Source organism: Hevea brasiliensis, chromosome 5 (assembly GCF_030052815.1).
Source record: "Hevea brasiliensis isolate MT/VB/25A 57/8 chromosome 5, ASM3005281v1, whole genome shotgun sequence".
Lineage (NCBI taxonomy): Eukaryota > Viridiplantae > Streptophyta > Magnoliopsida > Malpighiales > Euphorbiaceae > Hevea > Hevea brasiliensis.
Window position 1 is genome coordinate 1,119,057 of NC_079497.1, and position 21,836 is coordinate 1,140,892.

General features: G+C 38.4%; 1 protein-coding gene and 1 non-coding gene across 5 annotated transcripts; one reads left to right on the plus strand and one right to left on the minus strand.

Annotated features, from left to right (window-relative positions):
* The first annotated feature begins 9,808 nt into the window (after nt 1-9,808).
* On the plus strand, nt 9,809-15,480 carry LOC110667711 (uncharacterized). The gene is made up of 3 exons (XR_009148724.1): nt 9,809-10,022; nt 10,260-10,337; nt 13,292-15,480. It is a non-coding gene; the product is annotated as an uncharacterized LOC110667711 (transcript).
* Nucleotides 15,481-15,823: 343 nt separating this feature from the next.
* On the minus strand, nt 15,824-20,600 carry LOC110667712 (protein PIN-LIKES 6). 4 transcript variants are annotated; one of them, XM_021828646.2, is made up of 12 exons: nt 20,450-20,600; nt 20,251-20,315; nt 19,863-20,145; nt 19,688-19,767; nt 19,465-19,589; nt 19,116-19,301; nt 18,773-18,897; nt 18,050-18,124; nt 17,537-17,637; nt 16,619-16,671; nt 16,316-16,504; nt 15,824-16,163 (listed from the first exon to the last, which is right to left on the minus strand). In XM_021828646.2, exons 3-12 carry the CDS (start codon nt 20,061-20,063, stop codon nt 16,042-16,044), a joined length of 1,257 nt encoding a protein of 418 aa, XP_021684338.2. In that variant the 5' UTR covers nt 20,064-20,145; nt 20,251-20,315; nt 20,450-20,600; the 3' UTR covers nt 15,824-16,041. The 4 variants fall into 4 exon arrangements, with proteins under 4 accessions (XP_021684338.2, XP_058002480.1, XP_021684339.2 ...); XM_058146497.1 differs by having other exon boundaries at nt 20,556-20,574; XM_021828647.2 differs by having other exon boundaries at nt 20,460-20,543.
* Between the last annotated feature and the right edge of the window lie 1,236 nt (nt 20,601-21,836).

Genomic DNA, 21,836 nt, shown 5'->3' on the forward strand with positions numbered 1-21,836 from the left:
TCTACACCTCGAGAGCTTTCTATAGACACCAAGAACACCAAAATCCATCGAGCAGTTTGTCCAATTTTTATCAGGAAAGTTTTAACTCATTTTAATTTTTTGGGCTAGATTTCTCACAAACCGTGAACCCCACGAGAAAACAGATAGTACCAGAGCGCTTCACTTGTCGAGAGCTTCGCGGCAATATAAATTTCAAAATTTTTCTACACCGTTTTTTGGTGGGTCTCACGAAACTTCGTAGTATTTTTCCAAACATTAAATGAGCTTAGAAAATTCTGTAAAAATTATATACTTACCCCCATGTTGTAGGCTTCGTGTAGGTACCTTTAATTCTCGAAAATTCGACGGTTGCCCGGATCTGTGAATTTCCGGTCAGACAGATTGGCTACCAAAAAAGTCTTAGAACTGATTGAGATTTTGACTACCCCACCGTTGTCAGACGTCCCGAGATCGGAATTGACATAGATAAACCCGAACCTTGCTTTTTCGTAATTTTCTAGTGCTTGAATTGGATTAAAAATTCATAAAATATTCGTGGTAGCTCAGAAAATTATAATTGCTTTTGCACTAGCTTAGTAATGATGCTAAGGACCGCAGGGAAAAGTTTTAGAATTTTTAGAACTCATTTGGATAGTTTTTGCAAAAGAGTTAAATTATGAGGACTAAACTGTAATTTTACATGTTGTAATTGATGACTGTTTGGATGGGCCTAGGAGGGGCTGTGTGATGTGATTGAGCTATGAGTGTATGGCTTGTGAATATAGAAGTGCATTTTAAGCCCTTTTGCAGGTTGGATAGGTCATTAGTATAGGGCAGACTCTGCTGAATTTTCGACACGACTTAGGATATCTTTGGTCTTTTTCTTAGTTTGTATTGAGTCAAATATATTAAATAATTGTAATAAAATTATCAGGTGAACCGAGACAGCCTTCCTCCTCTGCCCAGCCGCCACAGTGACTTTGATTGAGTCTGTGAGTAAAATATTAATTTTAATTATAATTTCAATATTATTATATGTTCAAGCATGCCCATGCATCACTTATATGTATATATCTATGTAGTTAAACTCTAGGCACGTTTTATGTTGCATTCACAACTGTTAAGTGCCATGGATGTTGTTGTGGTAATTTGGAGCAGTGTGAGTTAGTTGGCGTGCGTGTGGTGTGGTGTTGGCTATGGACAGGACGGGTAGACACGGCTTGAGATCTTCGCTGGGACCCTATCCTTCGGCGTAGACATGGCTTGAGTTCTTCGCTGGGACCCCGATTTGGTTTATTAAGTGAAAGTCCAGCTTGAGTTCTTCGCTGGCACATGTTGGATTAAGAGGGCTATATAGGGGATCAGCTCCCATATATGTATTGTTTGATCTTATTGGGTATGTGAGTGCTTCAAATTACCTTTTTGCTATTATGATATGAAAATATTGATGATGTTGCATTTCACTCTATAGGGTGCATTAGCTTTAGATAGCTATAGAGATTATGGTTAAATTGATATTTTACTCTCTGAGTCGAACGCTCACTCCTGTTCATTATTTTTCTAGGCTACAGGAGGATTATTGTTGTGGTTAACCTGCTTTTCTTCTTCGCAGGTCGTTTATTTATGTTTGTGTAATTTTATTAATTCCTAGAATTTTCGCATGTGTTAGAAATATTTATTTAATTTGGGTATGTAATATAATTTATCATATTGGACTTGTAAACTTATTATATGCATGTATGTTAGACTGGATGAGGGAGCTGAGCTCCCATTTGACTTTATGTTATTATGAGTATGTGGAGGGTGAGCTGAGCTCCCCAATTGATTATATATTGTGTTTACAGGTCGAGTGAGTCAAAAACTCCCTATTGAAAGGTCCATTTTATGGCCGGACTCTGTCTGGTTGAATTCTTAAAATTGGGCCCAAATGGGCCTTAGAGTTGGGTTGATGAATAGTTAGGCTTACTACGGGCCTCGGGGGCTTTAGGCAGGCTCAGGTCCTAGTGCCGGTCCGGCCCATAGGTTGGGTCATGACAAATGTGGTATCAGAGCTTAGGCTTCAGATTCATAGGGAAAAATTGTCTAAAGTGTTGGAAAGAGTCCAATAGGAGTCACATGTGAAAAATAGGGTCCACATTCGTCTTACATTGTCATCTTTGCTTCTAGTTTCTGCTTCATATATTGTGTGTAAATATGAGTCTATAGAGCCGTGTAATATGCTGTTTTGAATTTTGTGGGCTAATGCTGCTGAATTTCAGGAAAATGCGTAGGAGCAGGAGAGCTACCACTGCACCAGAACCAGATGTGCTTGACGAGGTGTCGACAAAGGATGAAGCGCCTGCCCCGAGGAGGCGGGGTAGGAGGCCTAGAGCTGCTCAAGTAGAAGAGCAGCTGCCACCAGTTCAGGAATAATCTTTTGTGGCCCCGGGTCCCATGGACCCAATGGCAACTACTCTAGCTGGTTTGCAGAGAACTATCGATATGATAGCACAGTATATGGTCCACTCTCCCCAACAACAGCAGTCCACCGCACCAAGAGGGAAACCTTATAAATAAATAATTAATTTCAAGAAATTAGTGCTTGGTACTTATGATGTGTCAGACGATGCCTATCGGTTTTTGGATTCATATAAACAGGCAGGGATGGAGTTGCAGTTGACTAACAAGAGACTCATAGAGTGTGTGCAGCATGTCATGGGGCCTACGCCTAGACAATTGATGAATGACTATATATTACCTCGGATGGAAGGCTTGTCATGGACCCAGTTTGTGGAGCTGTTTGTCAACAGGTTTGTGCCATAAAGTTTTAGAGACCAAAAGCAGTGGGCCTTTGAGGCCTTAAGGCATAATAGTAGGTCTGTAGATGAATATGCTACAGAATTTCTGGAATTGAGCAGATATGCCCCTACAGCAGTGGCTACAGAAAGTATGAAGGTGAAAAGGTTCCTGAAGGGGCTTAACAGGAGGTATGCAAACCTGGCCATGATGTCTAATCAGTTTTTTGATGTGGTAGTTGATCGAGCCCGGCAGATTGAGATTAGCTACACCGGAGATGACAGTGGGAGAGCAAAGAAAAATAGAGCAGAGGGTTCTTCAGGTGTTCCCCACATGGGTGCTCCAGATAGCGGAGGCTAAATGGGTTCAGGAGTATGCTTCAGGTGTGCCCAACCAGGTCACTTTGCTAAGGAATGCCCCGTGTTCAGTGAACCACAGATGGGGTCACAGAGTTCTGTTGCAAATGTTCCTCGTCAGTTGTATCCTGGTGCTTCCAGTATGGCAGGCAGTCAATTCAGTGGCCAACAGGGCCGAGAACAAGGGGGACGTGGATTTGGAGGCAGATCAGGAGGTAGGAGTCAGTATCAGGGTTCTACAACCCAGGGTAGGGGTTAAGCTCGAGTTTTCACCCTGACCCACCAGGATGCTCAGGCTTCCAATGCAGTTATAGCAGGTATTCTTCTAGTCTGTTCCTATGAGGCTTGTGTTTTAATAGATCCGGGTGCTATGCACTTATTTGTCTCCTCAAAGTTTGCCATGAGGTTAGGTAGGAACCCTACAACTTTAGAATGCCCTTCGTCTGTAGCTACCCCGCTTAGTGACAACATAGATGTAGACATGGTTTTTCCAGGTAGCCCAGCAATAGTGGATGGAAAGATCCTCCCAGCAGACTTGGTTCCTCTACCAGTAATGGATTTCGATGTAATTTTGGGAATGGATTAGTTAGCAACCCATTTTGCCACTTTAGACTGCAGGAACAAAAAGGTGTATTTCCACATACCTGGTGTGGAAGAATTTAGCTTTGATGGTGACAGGAGTGTGACTTCATATAATTTGGTGTCAGCAATTAGTGCTAGAAAAATGTTGAGGCGTGGATGTCAAGGGTTTTTGGCATTGATGAGAGATACATCTGTAGAAGGTATCAACATGGAAAATGTTCCTGTTGTCAGAGAATTCATGGATGTCTTCCCTGAGGAGCTTTCAAGGTTGCCACTAGGAAGGGAAACAGAGTTCTTCATTGATGTTGTACCTGGTACAAACCCCATATCAATGCCGCCTTACAGGATGGCACCAGCAAAATTGAAAGAGCTAAAGGAGCAACTATAGGAGCTTTTGGATAAGGGTTTCATGCGTCCAAGTACTTCACCCTGGGGTGCTCCTGTTCTATCTGTGAGAAAGAAAGATGGGTCCTTGTGGTTGTGTATTAACTATAGACAGCTGAATAAGGTGACTGTGAAGAGCAAGTATCCACTTCCTCGGATCGATGATCTATTTGATCAGCTCCAACGGGCTAGATTCTTTTCCAAAATAGACCTACGATTAGGCTACCATCAGTTGAGAATCAGGAATGAGGATGTGTCCAAAATAGCATTCAGGACAAGATATGGTCATTATGAGTTCTTAGTGATGTCTTTTGGACTCACTAATGCACCAGCAGCCTTCATGGACTTAATGAACAGAGTGTTCAGGCCATTCCTAGACTGTTTTGTCATTGTATTCATAAATAACATTTTGGTATACTCTCGGACAGAGGAAGAACACGTGTGACACTTAAGGATGGTGTTGCAGACTTTGAGGGAGCACCAGCTATATGCCAAATTTTCAAAATGTGAATTTTGGCTATAAAGCATCTCATTCTTGGGACACGTGGTTTCTAGTGAAGGCATTCAAGTGGATCCCAAAAAAATTGAGGCTGTAACTGATTGGCTTAGGCCTACAACAGTCACTAAGGTGCGAAGTTTTCTGGGCCTAGCTGGCTACTATAGGCGTTTTGTGCAGGATTTTTCCAGGATAGCAGCTCCCCTAACTAAGTTAACTCGGAAGAATGTTCCATTCATTTGGACAGATGACTGTGAGGAGAGTTTCCAGAAGCTTAAGGAGTGTCTAACCACCGCCCCTGTGTTGATGCTACCGATGAGTGGTGAAGGATATACCGTGTACTGTGATGCCTCCAGAGTTGGCTTAGGGTGTGTTTTGATGCATAATGGAAAAGTAGTAGCTTATGCTTCAAGACAGCTGAAGAGGCATGAGAAGAACTACCCCATCCATGATTTGGAAATGGCGGCTGTAGTCTTTGCACTAAAAATCTGGAGACACTACCTGTATGGTGAAGTGTGCGAGATATACACCGACCATAAGAGTTTGAAGTACATCTTCCAACATAGGGATTTAAACTTGAGACAGAGGAGATGGATGGAGCTTCTAAAGGACTATGATTGTACCATCCAGGACTACCCTGGGAAGGCTAATGTAATAGCAGATGCTTTGAGCAGAAAATCTTCTGGCAGCTTGGCACACATATCAGCGAAGAAGAGACCGTTAATTCAGGAAGTACATGAGTTGATGAATCAAGGTCTAATATTAGATCTTTCAGATGAAGGGGTATTGTTGGCCCATTTTTTAGTGAGACCAGACCTGCGAGACAGAGTTAGAGTTTCCCAGCATAGAGACCAGCAATTGATAAAGATCATAGAAAGAGTACAGCAGGGTGAAGTTGGTAATTTTGGATTTGCCAATGATGGCGCCCTTATGCAAGGTTCTAGGATATGTGTACCCGATGTGGACAATCTCAGAAATGAAATCATACGAGAGGCACACTATACACTGTACAATGTCCACCCAGGCTCCACCAAGATGTACCATGATGTGAAAGATAGCTATTGGTGGAATGGCATGAAGAGAGACATAGCAGACTTCGTGTCTAAGTGCTTGACTTGTCAGAAGGTGAAGTTTGAACACCAGAGGCCGTCAGGGAAGTTGCAAGAGCTCTCTATCCTAGAATGGAAGTGGGAGATGATTACTATGGATTTTGTGACTAGGTTGCCTCGTACCACGCGAGGATATGATTCAATATGGGTAATTATAGACCGCCTAATTAAATCAGCTCATTTCTTGCCTGTGAAGACTACATATTCTGTGGCACAGTACGCCCAGCTCTATATTCGAGAAATAATCAGATTGCATAGAGTTTCAGCTTCTATAATATCTGACAGAGGGCCCCAGTTCACTTCTCAATTTTGGAGAAAGTTACAGGAGGCACTTGGCACGCAATTGAACTTTAGTATCGCTTTTCACCCTCAAGACAGACGGACAGTCCGAAAGGACAATCCAAACACTGGAAGACATGCCCCGCATGTGTGTTTTGGATTTTGGAGGTCAATGGGATGACCAGCTACCTTTGGTGGAGTTTGCCTACAACAACAGTTATCATTCCAGCATAGGGATGGCACCCTATGAGGCACTATATGGAAGAAAGTGTAGATCTCCTCTGTGTTGGATGGAGATAGGAGAAGCAAAGGTACATGATGTAGACCTAGTGCAGTAGTACACTTCAGAGATAGTTCCTTTAATCAGGGAACAATTGAAAACAACTTTCAGCAGGCAGAAGAGTTATGCAGATCCCAGACGGAGGGATATAGAGTTTGCAGTAGGCGACTAAGTATTCCTGATGATTTCTCCGATGAAGGGAGTCATGAGATTTGAAAAGAAGGGCAAATTGACACCTCGGTATATTGGACCTTTTGAGGTTACTGATAGAGTTGGAGCAGTTGCCTACCGGTTGGAGCTATCACCCAACATTTCTCATGTTCATTCTATAATTCACATCTCCATGCTCAGGAAATACATTCCTGATCCTTCTCATATGCTACAGCCGGATGTAATAGAGCTGAAAGAAAACCTGACGTTTGAGGAGCAACCTGTAGCCATAGTGGACTACCAAGTGAGGTAGCTAAGATCAAAATAAATCCCTATGGTTAAGGTTTTATGGAGGAGTCAATCAGTGGAAGAGTGCACCTGGGAGTCAGAGTAGGACATGCATAGCAAGTACCCTTATCTATTCAATGTATAATTCTGTACTTTATTCTGCCTTGTGTAAAATTCGAGAATAAATTTTCTGTAAGGGGAGAAGAATGTAACACCCTAAATTTTTAAATTTATTAGTTTGTGAGTAATATTAATATTTTAAATTATTTAAATTTTAGAAAATTATTTAAAATTTTTCAGATTTTAGAAATCGAGTTCGATTTTTCAAAAATATAAAACTTTGATGATTTTTAAAAATTAATTTAAAGACCACATGGCAAAATTAAAAATATATTTGGACTCTAAGAATTTTTCTGAGTTTTTTACAATTTTTTTAGAATTTTTGGGCCTCGTTTTCGGTCCCAAGGCAGAGTAAAAATTTAAAATTTTGTATCTTAAATCAGACTGGCCTAATCGAACCGGACCGAATCGGACCGATTGAATCGGATTGGCCCTTTTCTTTTTCTTCTTCTTTCTCCCTCGCGTGCCCGACGTCCCTCCTTTCCCTCCCGTTTTCTCTCTCCTCCCTCCTCCCCAGGCCGCGCCACCGCAACCCAGCTTTCCCCACCTTGCCAGCGCACCGCCCCAGTGCCTCCCCAACGTCGGCCAATGCTCCAGGCAGCCGAAAAATGCACGCGAAGATCCACCTGCGCGCACGAGCCATTTCGGCTTCCCAGCCGAAATCTGGTCGATCCGGCCACTGATTGGGCCGAGTCTTGTGTCAAACACCATCTACACCTCGAGAGTTTTCTATAGACACTAAGAACACTAAAATCCATCAAGCGGTTTGTCCAATTTTTGCCTGAAAAGTTTTAGCCTATTTTAATTTTTGGGCTAGATTTCTCGCAAACTGTGAACCCCATGAGAAAATCGAGAGTACCAGAGCGCTCCACTCGTCGAGAGCTTCGCGGCAATATAAATTTCAAAATTTTTTGACACCATTTTTCGGTGGGTCCCACGAAACTTCGTAGTATTTTTCCAAGCATTAAATGAGCTTAGAAAATTTCATAAAAATTATATACTAACCCCCGTGTTGTGAGCTTCGTGTAGGTATCTTCAATTCGCGGAAATTTGACGGTTGCCCGGGTCTGTGAATTTCCGGCCAGACAGACCGGCTATCGAAAAAGTCTTGGAATTGGATCGAGATTTTGGCTACCCCACCATTGTCAAATGTCTCGAGCACGTTCTCGATGTCTGAATCGGCATAGGTAAACCCGAACCTTACTTTTTCGTAATTTTCTAGTGCTTGAATTAGATTAAAAATTCATAAAATATTCGTGGTAGCTCAGAAAATTATAATTCCTTTTGCACTAGCTTAGTAATGATGCTAAGGACCGCGGGGCAAAGTTTTAGAATTTTTAGAACTCATTTGAGTAGTTTTGGCAAGAGGGTTAAATTATGAGGAATAAACTGTAATTTTACATGTTGTGATTGATGACTGTTTGGATGGGCCCAGGAGGGGCTGTGTGATGTGATTGAGTTGTGGGTGTATAGCTTGTGAATATAGAAGTGCATTTTAAGCCCTTTTGCAGGTTGGGTAGGTTCGGGAGACTCTGCCAGATTTTCGACATGACTTAGGACATCTTTGATCTTTTTCTTAGTTTGTATTGAGTCAAATATATTAAATAATTATAATAAAATTGTCAGGTGAGGCAGAACAGCCTTCCTCCTCTGCCCAGCCGCCACAGTGACTTCGGTTGAGTCTGTGAGTAAAATATTAATTTTAATTATAATTTCAATATTATTATATGTTCAAGCATGCCCATGCATCACTTATATGTATATATCTATGTAGTTAAACTCTAGGCATATTTTATGTTGCATTCACAACTGTTAAGTGCCATGGATGTTGTTGTGATAATTTAGAGCAGTGTGTGTGAGTTAGCGTGCGTGTGGTGTGGTGTTGGGACGGGTAGACACGGCTTGAGATCTTCGCTGGGACCCGGTCTTTCGGGATAGAGAAGGCTTGAGTTCTTCGTTGGAACCCCGATTTGGTTTATTAAGTGAAAGTTCGGCTTAAGTTATTCGCTGGCACAAGTTGGATTAAGAGGGCTGTATAGGGGATCAGCTCCCATATATGTATTGTTTGACCTTATAGGGTGTGTGAGTGCTCCAGATTACCTTTTTGCTGTTATAATGTGAAAATATTAATAATGTTGCATTTCACTCTACAGGATGCATTAGCTTTAGATAGCTATAGATATTATGGTTAAAATTGATATTTTACTCTCTAAGTCGAACGCTAACTCCTGTTCATTATTTTTTCAGGCTACAGGAGGATTATTGTTGGGGTTAACCTGCTTTTCTTCTTCGCAGGTCGTTTATTTATGTTTGTGTAATTTTGTTAATTCCTAGAATTTCCGTATGTGTTAGAAATATTTATTTGATTTGGGTCTGTAATATAATTTATCATGTTGGACCTGTAAACTTATTATATGCATGTATGTTGGATTGGATGAGGGAGCTGAGCTCCCATTTGACTTTATTTTATTATGAGTATGTGGAGGGTGAGTTGAACTCCCCAATTGATTATATATTGTGTTTACAGGTCGGGTGAATCAAAAACTCCCCATTGAAAAGTCTAATTTATAGCCGGACTCTGTCTGGTTGAATTCTTGAAATTGGGCCCAAATGGGCCTTTAGAGTTGGGTTGATGAATATTTAAGCTTGCTACGGGCCTCGGAAGCTTTAGGCTGGTCCAGGTCCTAGTGCCGGTCCGGCTCATAAGTTAGGTCGTGACAAATAAAATTGACACAAATAATAAAAGTATTTGTATAAAAGGAAAAATTATCACTTAAAGCGCTTTACTCCTATAATACATCTCTCTACTATGAGCAAACTTAACTCAATAAATTAAAAAATATTTGTGATTGGATTTTAATACACAAATGCATTCAATACCTAAATAATTAGGATATGCGTAAAAAATATATAAATTTATATATATTCAATCTAATACTTAGTGGGATCGAATTTACAGTACAAACATCCCTTTAGTTAAAATCCTCGAATACCAGCCCCTATCGTGACTGGCCAGTTGGGAGCGTGCGCTACATCATTGTCCCAATGGACAAAACATAAAAGAAACGCTAGTAAAGGGCAAAATGGGCCCAAAAGAGAGACACTCCGTCGCTGCCTTCGTCTACTACGCTGGGCCGAGCTTCTCTCTCTCTTGCTTTCCGATGAAAACAGACTAAATTGTATATATGTACTTGTCCACGACTTTGAACTACTTGACAACCATGGTAACTGTTAAGGACGCTCACTGACTGGGCCCTCTCAACACCCTGCCCTTCTTCTTCTTCTCCTATCATCAACCATTTTCTCACCAACCCACCTTCTTTTCTTATTGTGGTTGTTGGGATTTCAACTCTCTCTTTCTTTTCTTTTTTGTTTTCTCCCTTTGATTTCTTCATTAGTTTTTGTTGGGTTTTCAAGTTTTATGGATTTAATTTTGGGTTTTATTTCTACGGCTCTAATAGCCTGAAGCTTGTGATTGGACCTGGCGCGTAGGAATCTGGAAGATCCAAGCATTTTCCTGTCCGGAATTGATTTTTCTGGTAATTTGTTTGATTCCTTCAATTTTCTTTTTGTATTTTTGCAATTGAGCTCAGCCTGAATTAAGTGCAGAGAGAATTATTTATTGGGTATTGTGTTATGGAGTTTGCTCGAGTTCTCATGATGGGGACTGTGCCTAGTCTTGTCGTATAATTGGACGACACTGTGTGGCCTTTCCAGTTTCTTGTCATTTGAGCCTTTTTACAAGGGATTAAAGGATTTAGAATTGTGGGATTGGGAATGCAAGTGAGAGCAACTGGCATTACTTCATTGTTGTGTTGCCAAAAACACGAGTGCGTTCTATGATTACTCTAAAATGCCGTCTGTCACTTTGATTTTTTGGACATTCAGGGCACGGTTTGCAGGTTTCATTTAAGCATTGAAGATGATTGCATTCTTCTAACATGCATTTTACCTTACTTTGTTGTAGTTTATTCTTGAATGTCTGTGAATTTACTATTTAGATTTTTAGCAATTAGATGCCTGTTGGCTTGACATTTTTCTTGTTAAAGATCTGTTTGAGGATAAATTTGAGTGAAGATTAGCATATACTGGTTTTGAAGGTTACTTGATTAAAAGCAGTAGCCTGCAATCTAAATATATTGGCATGACTCTGTGAGCAATAATCCAAATAGCCGGTGGGTTATTTTCTTGTTGGTGTTCATAGATGTTTATATGATGGAATGCTTTTACAACATATAGGGCTGAGCCTTCGGTTAAAATCGAACAAAACCGAATCGAACTAATAAAACTGAATAAACCAAATTTTCATATGTGAAAAATCAAACTGAATTGAAATATTTGAAAAACTGTACTGAATTATTTTGGTTCGATTCGGTTTGGTTCAGTTGGTTTTGGGCTTCAATGGGCTTTTTAATTTAGACCTGATTTTTACTTTTTATTTGGACCTAATTGTTCCCTCTCTTGTAACAAATAATTATTCTTTCAATAAATATGAATTATCATAGATATTGATCAAGTATATATAAACTATTTATATATAGCAAGCATTTTGCAAAAATTCATTTTATATTCTTGACAATTAATTAAAAATGTTAACATATTGTAAATTTTGATTTGTATAAATAGAATTTAAAAACGAGAAAAAAAATAGATAGATTCACTTGTTTGGTATTTGTCACTTTCAAAATTCTTAGTATTTGTCGCTTCATGATTAATCCTCTAATAAATTCTTAGTATTGAGCTCCATGAAGCTGCAGTCTTAATTGACAACAATTCGAAAATCTTTTGAGCATAGTTCAAACAATCACATTCACAGTACATGTCAATAAGAGAATTAGGAACTGATACTTGACAATCTGACCCATTTCTTATCACATGAGCATGCATTTCTTTACCCAATTCAATAGATTTCAACTGCATGATGGAGGAAACAGCAGGAAGTGCAGTCAACATATCAGCTCTGACCATAGATTTTGCCATATATTACAGCAAATCTATGGATGTCTCAGGATAACCATTTTGAGAATATGCAGATATCATAATGTTCCACGCGACGCAACACAGTCCTTCTCAGGCATTTTCTCAAATATTAAACTTGCATCAGCTAAACCCCTCAACTTTGAGTAAATTGTTAATAAATCTTTACATAAACCACACACAACAACCACACAATGAATAGCCCTTCCTGCCCTTAATGAGCCCATTTCAACGGTTGACCTCAGCAACTTAACAGCAGTAGAGGGACTCAATTTTCTCCATGCTTATTCTTTCATAAAATCCTTAAATCCTTAAATCAATTTCAACTAAAATGAAATCCCTAAATCAATTTCAACTAAAATCTCTAAATCAATTTCAACTGAAATGAAATCCCTAAATCAATTTCAAATAAAAATTCCTAAATCTATAAGTAGATTTTTAATTAACTTACTGAAGAATGAAGAGATTATTGATGTCCAAAGCAAGACTAGAGGAGGTCTTCACATACAGATTGCAAGCAAGAAGGAAGATGGCCGACAAGGACTTGAGTCGACGAAGGGTATTACTGATGATTAATGAAAGTGTGAAGTGAGAGTTAGTGAGAGAGAGGCACTGCGAATGTGAACTGATGGATTTGAGCGAGGTGCAAGAGAGCCAGAGGAGAGTTGAAACTTGAGATAGAAGGGAGCGGGAGCGCTGCTATGAAGTTTCAATGCTGATTGCTGCCTATTAGATTGATATATATATATATATATATATATATATATATATATATATATATATATGAACCCTGTTTTTACAAAATGCATAGTATTGGTAAAATACGGTTTGGTTCGGTTTAACCAATTTTTCATCGTTCAAAACCGAACTGAACAGAAATAATCGAATTTTTTATAAAATAAAATTGAACCGAACCGAACCATCATTAAAACCGAACCGATTTACCGAATAAGGATGATTTGGTTTGGTTTATTCGGTTCAGACCGAATATTGCTTAGCCCTAACAATATATGAGTTTTATGAAGGAATGCTTTGAATAACCATCTTATGCAACTCCACTTGTCTTGGTGGTTTTTTTCTTGCCGTCACCTTGATGTTTTATATACAGAGATGTTTTATATACAGAGATAGGCGGTCAGGACATGGTCATTTTTGGGTGTTACTTTCACAAGGTTATTACATCATCATATTCAGACATGAGGCCAGCATTGGGCAATTCGCTTATAATCCAAAACCAACAAGTTACCACTAATAATTGAACATGCTTTTGGTTTCTTAATGTATCCCTTTTGCCATCTTGTTTTTCTTGGCATTGATCTTCAAGCCCGTTGCTTTTTGGTGGAAAATTACTTACACGTGTCTGACATCATATTACTCAGCCATTGCTATTGGGCTAGTAGCCTAGTGACCGGGTGCCCACTACCTGTTAGGATTCACATCTGCATTTCTGCCATCCATCTTAAGTTGCATTCTTCTCACTTTTTCCCTAATTGTTTGATCTTTTCTCTACTTTCAGATGGATGCAGATTCAGAAAGAACTTCACAAGATGTGCCCCTCTTTGCTGCACGTGGCCATGCAGATGGTGGTTTAGTGATTGATCATTCTATCCACCAAGTAGCATGTGTGCTGTGCAGAAGAATTTTTGCACCTGACAATGATGATCTTGAGACTGTCAGTATATGCGGGGACTGTAAATTTTTGCTTCTCGAAGATGTAGGGGACTCCACTCAGGATTCTTTTAGGAGGAGGCCACACAGAAGAAGAAGAACTAGTTACAGCAGTTCTGAGTCAATTGAAAATCTTTTTTCACAACAGTTATCACATATGATTAATTTGGCTAGGCAAAACCAGTCCATTGTATCTGGTCTTGACAATCCATCTGTAGATGGAGATGCTTCTGTTAGGCTGTTGCGGCACATAAGCTCCCATACAACCCCAACCAGTTCTATAAGATGGCGGCGGGTTCTCTCAGATACTGGAAGTGAGCGTCTTGATAATTGGGATTCTCTTTATAGCGAGAATGAAACAACTCCCAGTGTCAATTGGTCCAGGGTTTATCTTGGTGAGAGTGATGCCATTTCTTTTAGCGCATATGGAGGGGACTCTGATGTAGATGTTGATGGACATAGTTTTGTGGATATTATTGAACCAGATGAGGGAAGCAATTTTGACAGTGATACTGACATTGATCCAATGCATGCTGGTCTCAACCAATGGAACTCAGATGACGAGGAAGAGGAAGAAGAAGAAGATGGTGAATGGGAAGAAGCTGATGTTGAGGACAACACAACTGAATCTGTGGGGTGGCAGGACCAAGGCTGCGAAATTATTTAATTTCAAGTCCAAATGAAGGCAGTGGCTCTAGTAATTGGCGTCAACAGTTATTTTCTCCTGAATTTGAGGGCCTGTTTCACTGGAGAATCAGGCAAGATAGACAAGCATATAACAGGGAGATCTTTGCTAACTTAGGAGAATCAGAATTACCACAATATGTAAGAAATTCTGGGGATTATCTTGATGCAAGAGGCTTTGAAGAATTTCTTGAACATCTTGCAGAGACTGACAGCTCAAGAAGAGAAGCACCCCCTGCAGCTGTGCCCTTTGTGAATAGCCTCCCTTGTGTGATCATTAATGAGGAACATGAGAAGAATGATGGTTTAGCTTGTGCAATTTGCAAGGATGTTTTATCCATTGGCACTGAAGTTAACCAGCTTCCTTGCCTTCACCTATATCACCCTTCCTGTATTTTTCCATGGCTGAGTACTCGAAATTCATGCCCTCTCTGTAGGTTTGAGCTACCGACTGATGACAAAGAATATGAGAAGGGTAAGCAAAACAATAATAATAGATCGGGGATTCCTGAAATTCAGCAGCAGGATGCAAGCGAGGAAAGTTCCTCTTATGTTTCAGATGGAGCTGGTGAATTTGACCAAGGTGGAATGGAGCAAAGGGAGCTTCTAGACATGAACCCGATTGTAAGTAGCTCTGGAAGAGAGCGCAGAAGTAGATGGTTTTTTCTTGCTGCTGGTCCAATTGTCAGTCTTGCGGGTATTGTCCTTGTATTGTGGCTAGGAAATCCTCAAAGAAGAGTGCCAACTCGTCATTGGAACTCTCCTGAGACTGGGCTTCATCAAATTCAAGTTCTTGGCTCTTCCATGCCCAACCAAAGGGGTAATAGAAGTCGGAGATGGTGCTCTTTTTTCTAAGTTATTCCATGCTTGACTGATGGGCCTAACCCAGAATGTTCATACATGCTTATCACCAAGTAGATAAGCAAACAAACAATTATAGTAATTTTATAATTTTTTTAGAAATTCTAATGCTTGGTTAGTGTCTATTTGGGGAGTTCAATCAGTAAGGTTTCTGAATGCAGACCCTTTTGTTGCTTTCTTTTCAATGACTGGTATTAATTACCAGTGGAGCCAATGTGAGGGAGTTGCTGCCTTGGTGGTTCCATGGAAAATGGTCTTTTCCTCCTTTCTTGGCTGGAGAGATGTTTGGTAGCGTTTGCTGGAAATTTTAAATGATCTGCTTTTCATTTTATCAAATTTTGGTGGTGTTATTGTAAGTATTTAGGAGAGGTTGAGGTTTATTTGGAACTTGTAAAGAAACTATGCATGATTAGGCGTTGCATTTGTGTGTCATTAACTAGCAACATCAATGAAGCTTTAATGGAAGATCATACGTCTGTTTTCGATTTGTTATCTTTTCTCTGTCCTTCTAGAGCCTTCCGAACTGAGCAATCATCCAAATTTTTCTACCACCAGCAGAGGACTAACTGCCTTCTATTTCTCATTATCTCTTCATGGTTTGTCTATATTCTTACAAAGCCATTCCTTGTTCTTTGGATTGTTTCTACCTTTGTTATTTGCTTTTATTAAGCTTCAACTCATGGTGGATATTGGATGATATGTGCACCCATACAACATCTCGGTACTCGGCAGATTCTCACTTTTATACATTAATTACCAACATTCCACGACTCTTACTGTTGAAGACTTAGTAGTGAATTCGCCAATCCAAAATCTTCCCACCATCAGAGGAATGGAAAACAACAAAAATGATTCGCTTATCTTACGTATGAGAATGACAATCGAAGTTGATAAAGATTTTGTCTGAAAAAAACTGCTATTGACAACCTCTCATTCCCACGAGATTTTTGAATTTTTTTGGCCACCCCACTTAGCTATTAACACTAACAATGAAATAAATCGCAACAAAGAGGGTAGGTACATTTCAGTAACAGATTGCTGCAGTTCTGCAACTCAGAAGAGAATGTTAATATAAAGAACTATCCATCCAGCCATTGAGAAAACGGCAAAAATGTGAACCCAGAACAGGATAGCAGCAGCCTCTCTTCCACAACCTCTCAGATTGGCCACAGCACCTAATTACGGTGAACGAATTATTAAGTAAATTGATGCTATTCCCTGTATGTAAAACTACTGAATACTGAGATCTTATATGGAGCCTAGCAATGATAATATTAGTTCTAAATTCTTATCACTGATTTTAGCAGTTAAGGAAAGAAGATCTCACCTGCCAGGACAGACGTAGGCATTGAATGTTGAAGAAGTAGGACAAACCGGAACATCTTATCACCAGCAGGAAGGAAGCCAAGCTTATCAGCCAACGTAACAATGCCAAGTCCAACAGGAGGCACCAAAACTAACCGACCAAAAATAATAGCAGCAGTTGTCCGTAAACCAAGTTTAGAACTCCCTGGTCCTACAAATTGAACCAAGAATTGTCACACTGATTCATAAAAATGACATCTTTTGGCAGACATCATAAGAAGGTTGTAGAATAATGGACAAATGATCATAAGAAGGTTTAACTTACCATCAACAAGGTTGCCTCCCAAAGCCAACAAAATACATGGAATCATGGCCTCCCTGATTACCGCAAACAACAATAAGTAAAGATCAAGAACTAAACGATTGAGTTAAAACTGTATAGCACAGACATTTTTCAAGATCAAAACCCAAGAGATTGACTTGCATGGAAATAGTTTCATCACGCACATCAAAGGAATCTGGCTAGCATAAATCATCACATATTTCAGCAATATAACTAGGATCCCAAAGTGCATTATGGAAATTAAACTTCACGTATTAGTCACACATTTTGATCTTTGGGAAATATCAAGGCATGCTACTCCATGATGATATTGTATGGCCTATTGTAGTATATGTATATAGAGTTTGCTTGTGTTGCATCAGTGCCATCCAGCTGTATATTAGTCATATAAACCTTTTGAATGCCAACAAGATTTGAGATCTGAGTTTCATCCCCACAGTTGGCACCACAAAAATTGAGCATCAATGCCATATTTCCATACTTGTAAATGACTAGTAATGCATGATGAATCTGATGTGCCTGCTCCTAGTATGTAGAGCAGGGTTTTAAAGCTTAAAGCCTTAGACTTTGTCCATTCTTTAAAATAGAACACGACCTTGCACCCATAAAACAAACCTGACAGCAGCTTTCAAAATCTCATAATGCATCATTTGGTATAATGTGCTTCTAATTCATCAAGCAAATATTAATCCATGCAGGAACTTAAAATTCACAAAATCGAGCAGTGATTTATTTAATTATTCCTTTCTTCAAAATGTGTTAACAAAAGCCTGGAAGTTGCAAACATCCCTAAGTTCCAATATTCATACTCAAAAGATCACAAAGTAAACAACTAAAATATTAGCAAGGACAATTAAGAAAAAAAAAAGTCTCTTCACTACAAGGAGTGACTGAGCATACCCAAGAATATTGCAGCTGTCAGTAAAAAAGTAAAGTGGAGCATCAGTTGTAAAGATCAATCGCTTCAAAAATGGTACTGCACCAAGGAACATGGCTAGGATCTGCAATCAAAATTTTCTTTGGTAAATGAATGAATCAACTTGAAAAACACCATGAATCTAGCTACTATAAGTTCTGCAAAAACTCTGGGAGTTAGCTAAAACATCTCTGGGTCTTCTAGGTTATCAGAGTGCAGACATGTTGAGGAAGCTAGATATGAAACCTAATTGTGTTAAGATTGCGTGCCTTTTCAGGCAACATAAGCCAGTAACCACCTTCTCAGCTTCAACTGAAAATTCAGTGAATCACCTCAACTTTTTCATAAGCATCTTCACCATCCTAGAAGAAACAAGAAATATTTCCAACTCTTGTTGCCCTAGATCTGGTATTAAGATTACATACCAATGTTTAAGAGTTCAACATCAAGAGTAAAAGCTCAAAAAAAGCAATTCCCCAAGAAAGACAGAAACTTACAGAAGCAATAATAGGGGGTTGAAGGATTTGCTTGAGCTTCAAATTCTCATATAGAAAAACTAGAAATTGTTTTATCTGCAAAAAGCAATGGATGCAAATGAGAATGCAGCCTGTGGATGAGGAAATATTGACATCATAAAGCACCAAAATCCTGTTAATAAATCCAACAAAAAATTGGATTAGGAAAAGTTACACTTCTATTGTGATTAATTTTAAAATTGGTACTGGGTACAGGTTATCAAAACCCTCAAAAACCAAGAATACTTGAGCAATGTTCAGACAGCCAAACTATAATTTTTCAACTTAATGACATCATTTCATTATACAAGAAGGTACCAACACTAAATACCATTGATAATGCATATAGACACTTATATCCATCTGAAAAGTTTGATTTCCATTTGAGGATGAAATAATGTCTCTCAATGGTAAATAAATACAAGAGTTCCTATTTATTATTTTCTTTAAGGATAATACTATATGATTTTACACCAGCATAGGAATTATGACACCATGACCGCATATATATTCAAAAAAGCTAGCATATTTCCAGGTGAAATCTTAATAAGATATTTGTTTTCCTTTCTGACAAAATGAAAAATTCTCATGGGCATCAATAAAGCAGTAATTGAATAAAACATATGGAGTCAAATTACATAGAAATGAACACACATACATATATAAAATTCTATACACAGATATGAGCGCATAAATGATTCTCACCTTTCCTTTCTTTGAAGCATTTGAATCTATAGGTACATCCTCCTCCTGGGTAAGCAGAGGCACTTGCTCAGGATCTTTTGGAGGGCTCTTAAGTGGAAGAATTCCATCCTCAATGTCAAACGTACCTTCAGGAGGAGATGCCAACATATGAAATACATAAGTATATAGGATGATTGCACCAACCTGGAATGCATAAACCAAACTTATCCACTCAATATTTTGTAATTCATTATATGTGGTGAAACTAATTCCTAAAAAATATTTAGGACACGTAAACAAATACAGTAAACAGTAAATGTTTATTTATAAGACAAAGCCATAACCAGAGCATCATATGACTCACAACTCACAAGTCCAACTACAATGTACAAGCAATAACAACCCAGTAAGAGATACTCAAGACCCACCCACTGGCCAAATGAGATATAGGCAGTCCCATCTGTGCTACATTTTTCTGAGTTACCAAAAGGATTAGATTTATCTCTGCATAGAGCTGCAATCAGGACAAGTGGCACATTCCCGATGTTCCCTGCAATCAAAATCAAAGCCACAATCAGTTTAAGGGTTTTGAAATAAGTAAGCATGAGCACTCGGCAGAGTTTTATTGCATAATTTGTAACTCATTGTATGAAACAATTAGCATACAGGTAAGTGCATATATTTGAATATCAAAAATTCCAGAAGCAGCTCACCAATTCCAATTTGTATGATTGTAAACTTGAAAAATGGGTATGGAGGGCGAACAATATATGCAACGATAAAACCTATTAGCGAGCCTGATATAGCGGCCAGAACAACATTCATGGGAATAAACCACCTGTAAGAGTGTAAAATGGTCTTAAAAAAATCCAAAAGCTGTTACCATTTGAATGAAATAGAAGAAGTAGAAGGAAACAAAATATAACTAATGGTTACCACTCCAACATCTTCTTCAATGTAACAGCTTGCCCCAGTTGAGAGAATATCAAACAAGGAAGCAAAAGCGAAAAAACCAACTGCAAAAAATGGTCGAAACAACCCATTATTATCAAAATAAAGAAAGAACGTCATTTCAAGGGTCTGAAAAAGAGAAGGGAGCTGGTTTATTTACCCCATTAAGGAGCTTTCTTCCATTGGCAGGCAAAATGTTAACGTATTTGGAGGCCATGAGAAATCCCAAAAAGCACATCGTAAAAACTTTTGCTATGGGTAAAACAGCAATTTTGATGGTGCCGATCACCGACTCTCCCGCCGCCTGATTTTCCAAGGAGGAAGCTACTGCAGATAAAAACCTTTCCTTGGCGTGAGACATCTCTTAACTTTTAAAAACTCCCAATTTTCCACGCTTCAGCCAAGTCTGCCTCAGAAAGCAGAAAATCCTCGGCCTATCCCACCTGCAAAATACACAAATAAATATATAAATAAAAAAAATAAAATTCCAGTTGATTTGAGAACACAAAATTAAAAATAAATAAATAAATAAATAAATAAAAACTCACCAAAATCTAGAATTTCAATTAAGTAAATGCAACAGCATCTGCTTAAATGCTTTCCTGAGACAAAACTGAAAAAAAGAAAATGTTTTGTTGAGACAGAGCCAACGCCTCTCCTTACCGAATTACAACTATAACAAAGACTAGAATTCGAAAGAACGCAAACAACAAAAATATGAACACAATCACTGCAGAAAAATCCAACCAAAATTCACCGAATTCACTTGAACTTGAAAAGAATTCTACAGTAGCAGATAAAATCAGCTACATAAAAAAATAATCTAAGAATTGCAGCTAGGATTGGCATTTACTGGAAGGCGAAGGCTTTTGTTGTTATATATGAATGGAGATTGCAGAACAGGAGCGCGTGGGAGGTGGCAGAACAGGAGCGCGTGGGTGGCGGCAATTGGCAAGAAAGCAAGTAACACCTACTTTGGTGGTTTAGTGATGGTGATGACGGTTGTACTTGCAGACCTATGTGGACCTTCCTCTATTCTCTTTCTTAGAATTTTCCTTTGCCTCTTTTCGTGCATTTGAGTTAGGAGGGATATGAATACTGTCTCAATTCATATTTTGTACATATTTGAGATTAGCGAATTTATTCCATTTTAATGTTGAAATCAAGAGAAAAGAAACTTACTTTAGGATTTATTCCATTTTAATTTTAAATTTATTCAATTATATTTTTATAAGTTTAAAGGATAAATTATTTTATTTTTTAAAAAAATATTTAAATTTATAATTGAACTAATTGATTTTAATTTAATTTCACAATACAAATTTTAATTAATTTAATTTTTATAAATTAAGAGAATGTTTAATTTTTTAGTTAATTTTTCAAATTTAATTATAAGTTATAAATTAAAAAATTATTTAAAATAAGTTAAAAAATATAAGTTAACTTATTTATTTATTTAAAATTATTCTTTCATAAAATAATATTAAATAAATAATATTATAAAAATAAGGTCCTCTGGTCTCAATAAATTTTTCATTGAGCATCATATATTTATCGCCATTATTAAAAGGAAAATGCTTTTACCGTAGTTAAAAAATTAGTAAGTGTACAAAATAATACATGTGATTTAATATATTATTAAAAATAAATATTAAATAATTATTAAAAATAATTCATGTTAAAAAAAACATTAAATAATTTGCCACCCAACTCATATCAATCAGGAAGTGATAGTGTTATCTTTTTCAATTACCAGTTTACTTCACGTCCAAGTCGCTTTCCAAGAGATTGGAGAGGACATGTTTGATGAAATGTTTGAAAGCAGCCAAAATTTACTAATCTAAGCCATATCTTTCACTCTTTGTAAACACGTCCAAGGGAAACAAAACCTTTGCTTTCCATATATAATTGCGTGCCAGGAGCTCAAGCCAGGATGGCAGAGCCGGCACGACACTAGAGTCCTGTGGAATCTGAACGGCAAGTTTATTTTGATGCTAATTTGCCAAGTCATGGCTCGGGAACTCGCCAGTAGTGTATGGACCCACCGCAGGAGTCCAGTGGAATCTGGAAATTGCTTTTTCCACAGCAAGCTTATTCAAGTTTCAATTCTAATTCTAATTCTAATTCTAATTAA

Excerpts from the sequence above, each read along its gene's own strand:
- LOC110667712 (XM_021828646.2), bottom strand. The coding sequence starts at position 20,063 with ATGTCTCACGCCAAGGAAAGGTTTTTATCTGCAGTAGCTTCCTCCTTG. Across the intron at positions 16,505-16,618 it reads GGGAGGCAACCTTGTTGATG|GACCAGGGAGTTCTAAACTT; the intron begins GTAAGTTAAACC and ends TTCAATTTGTAG. Across the intron at positions 16,164-16,315 it reads GCCTACGTCTGTCCTGGCAG|GTGCTGTGGCCAATCTGAGA; the intron begins GTGAGATCTTCT and ends CACCGTAATTAG.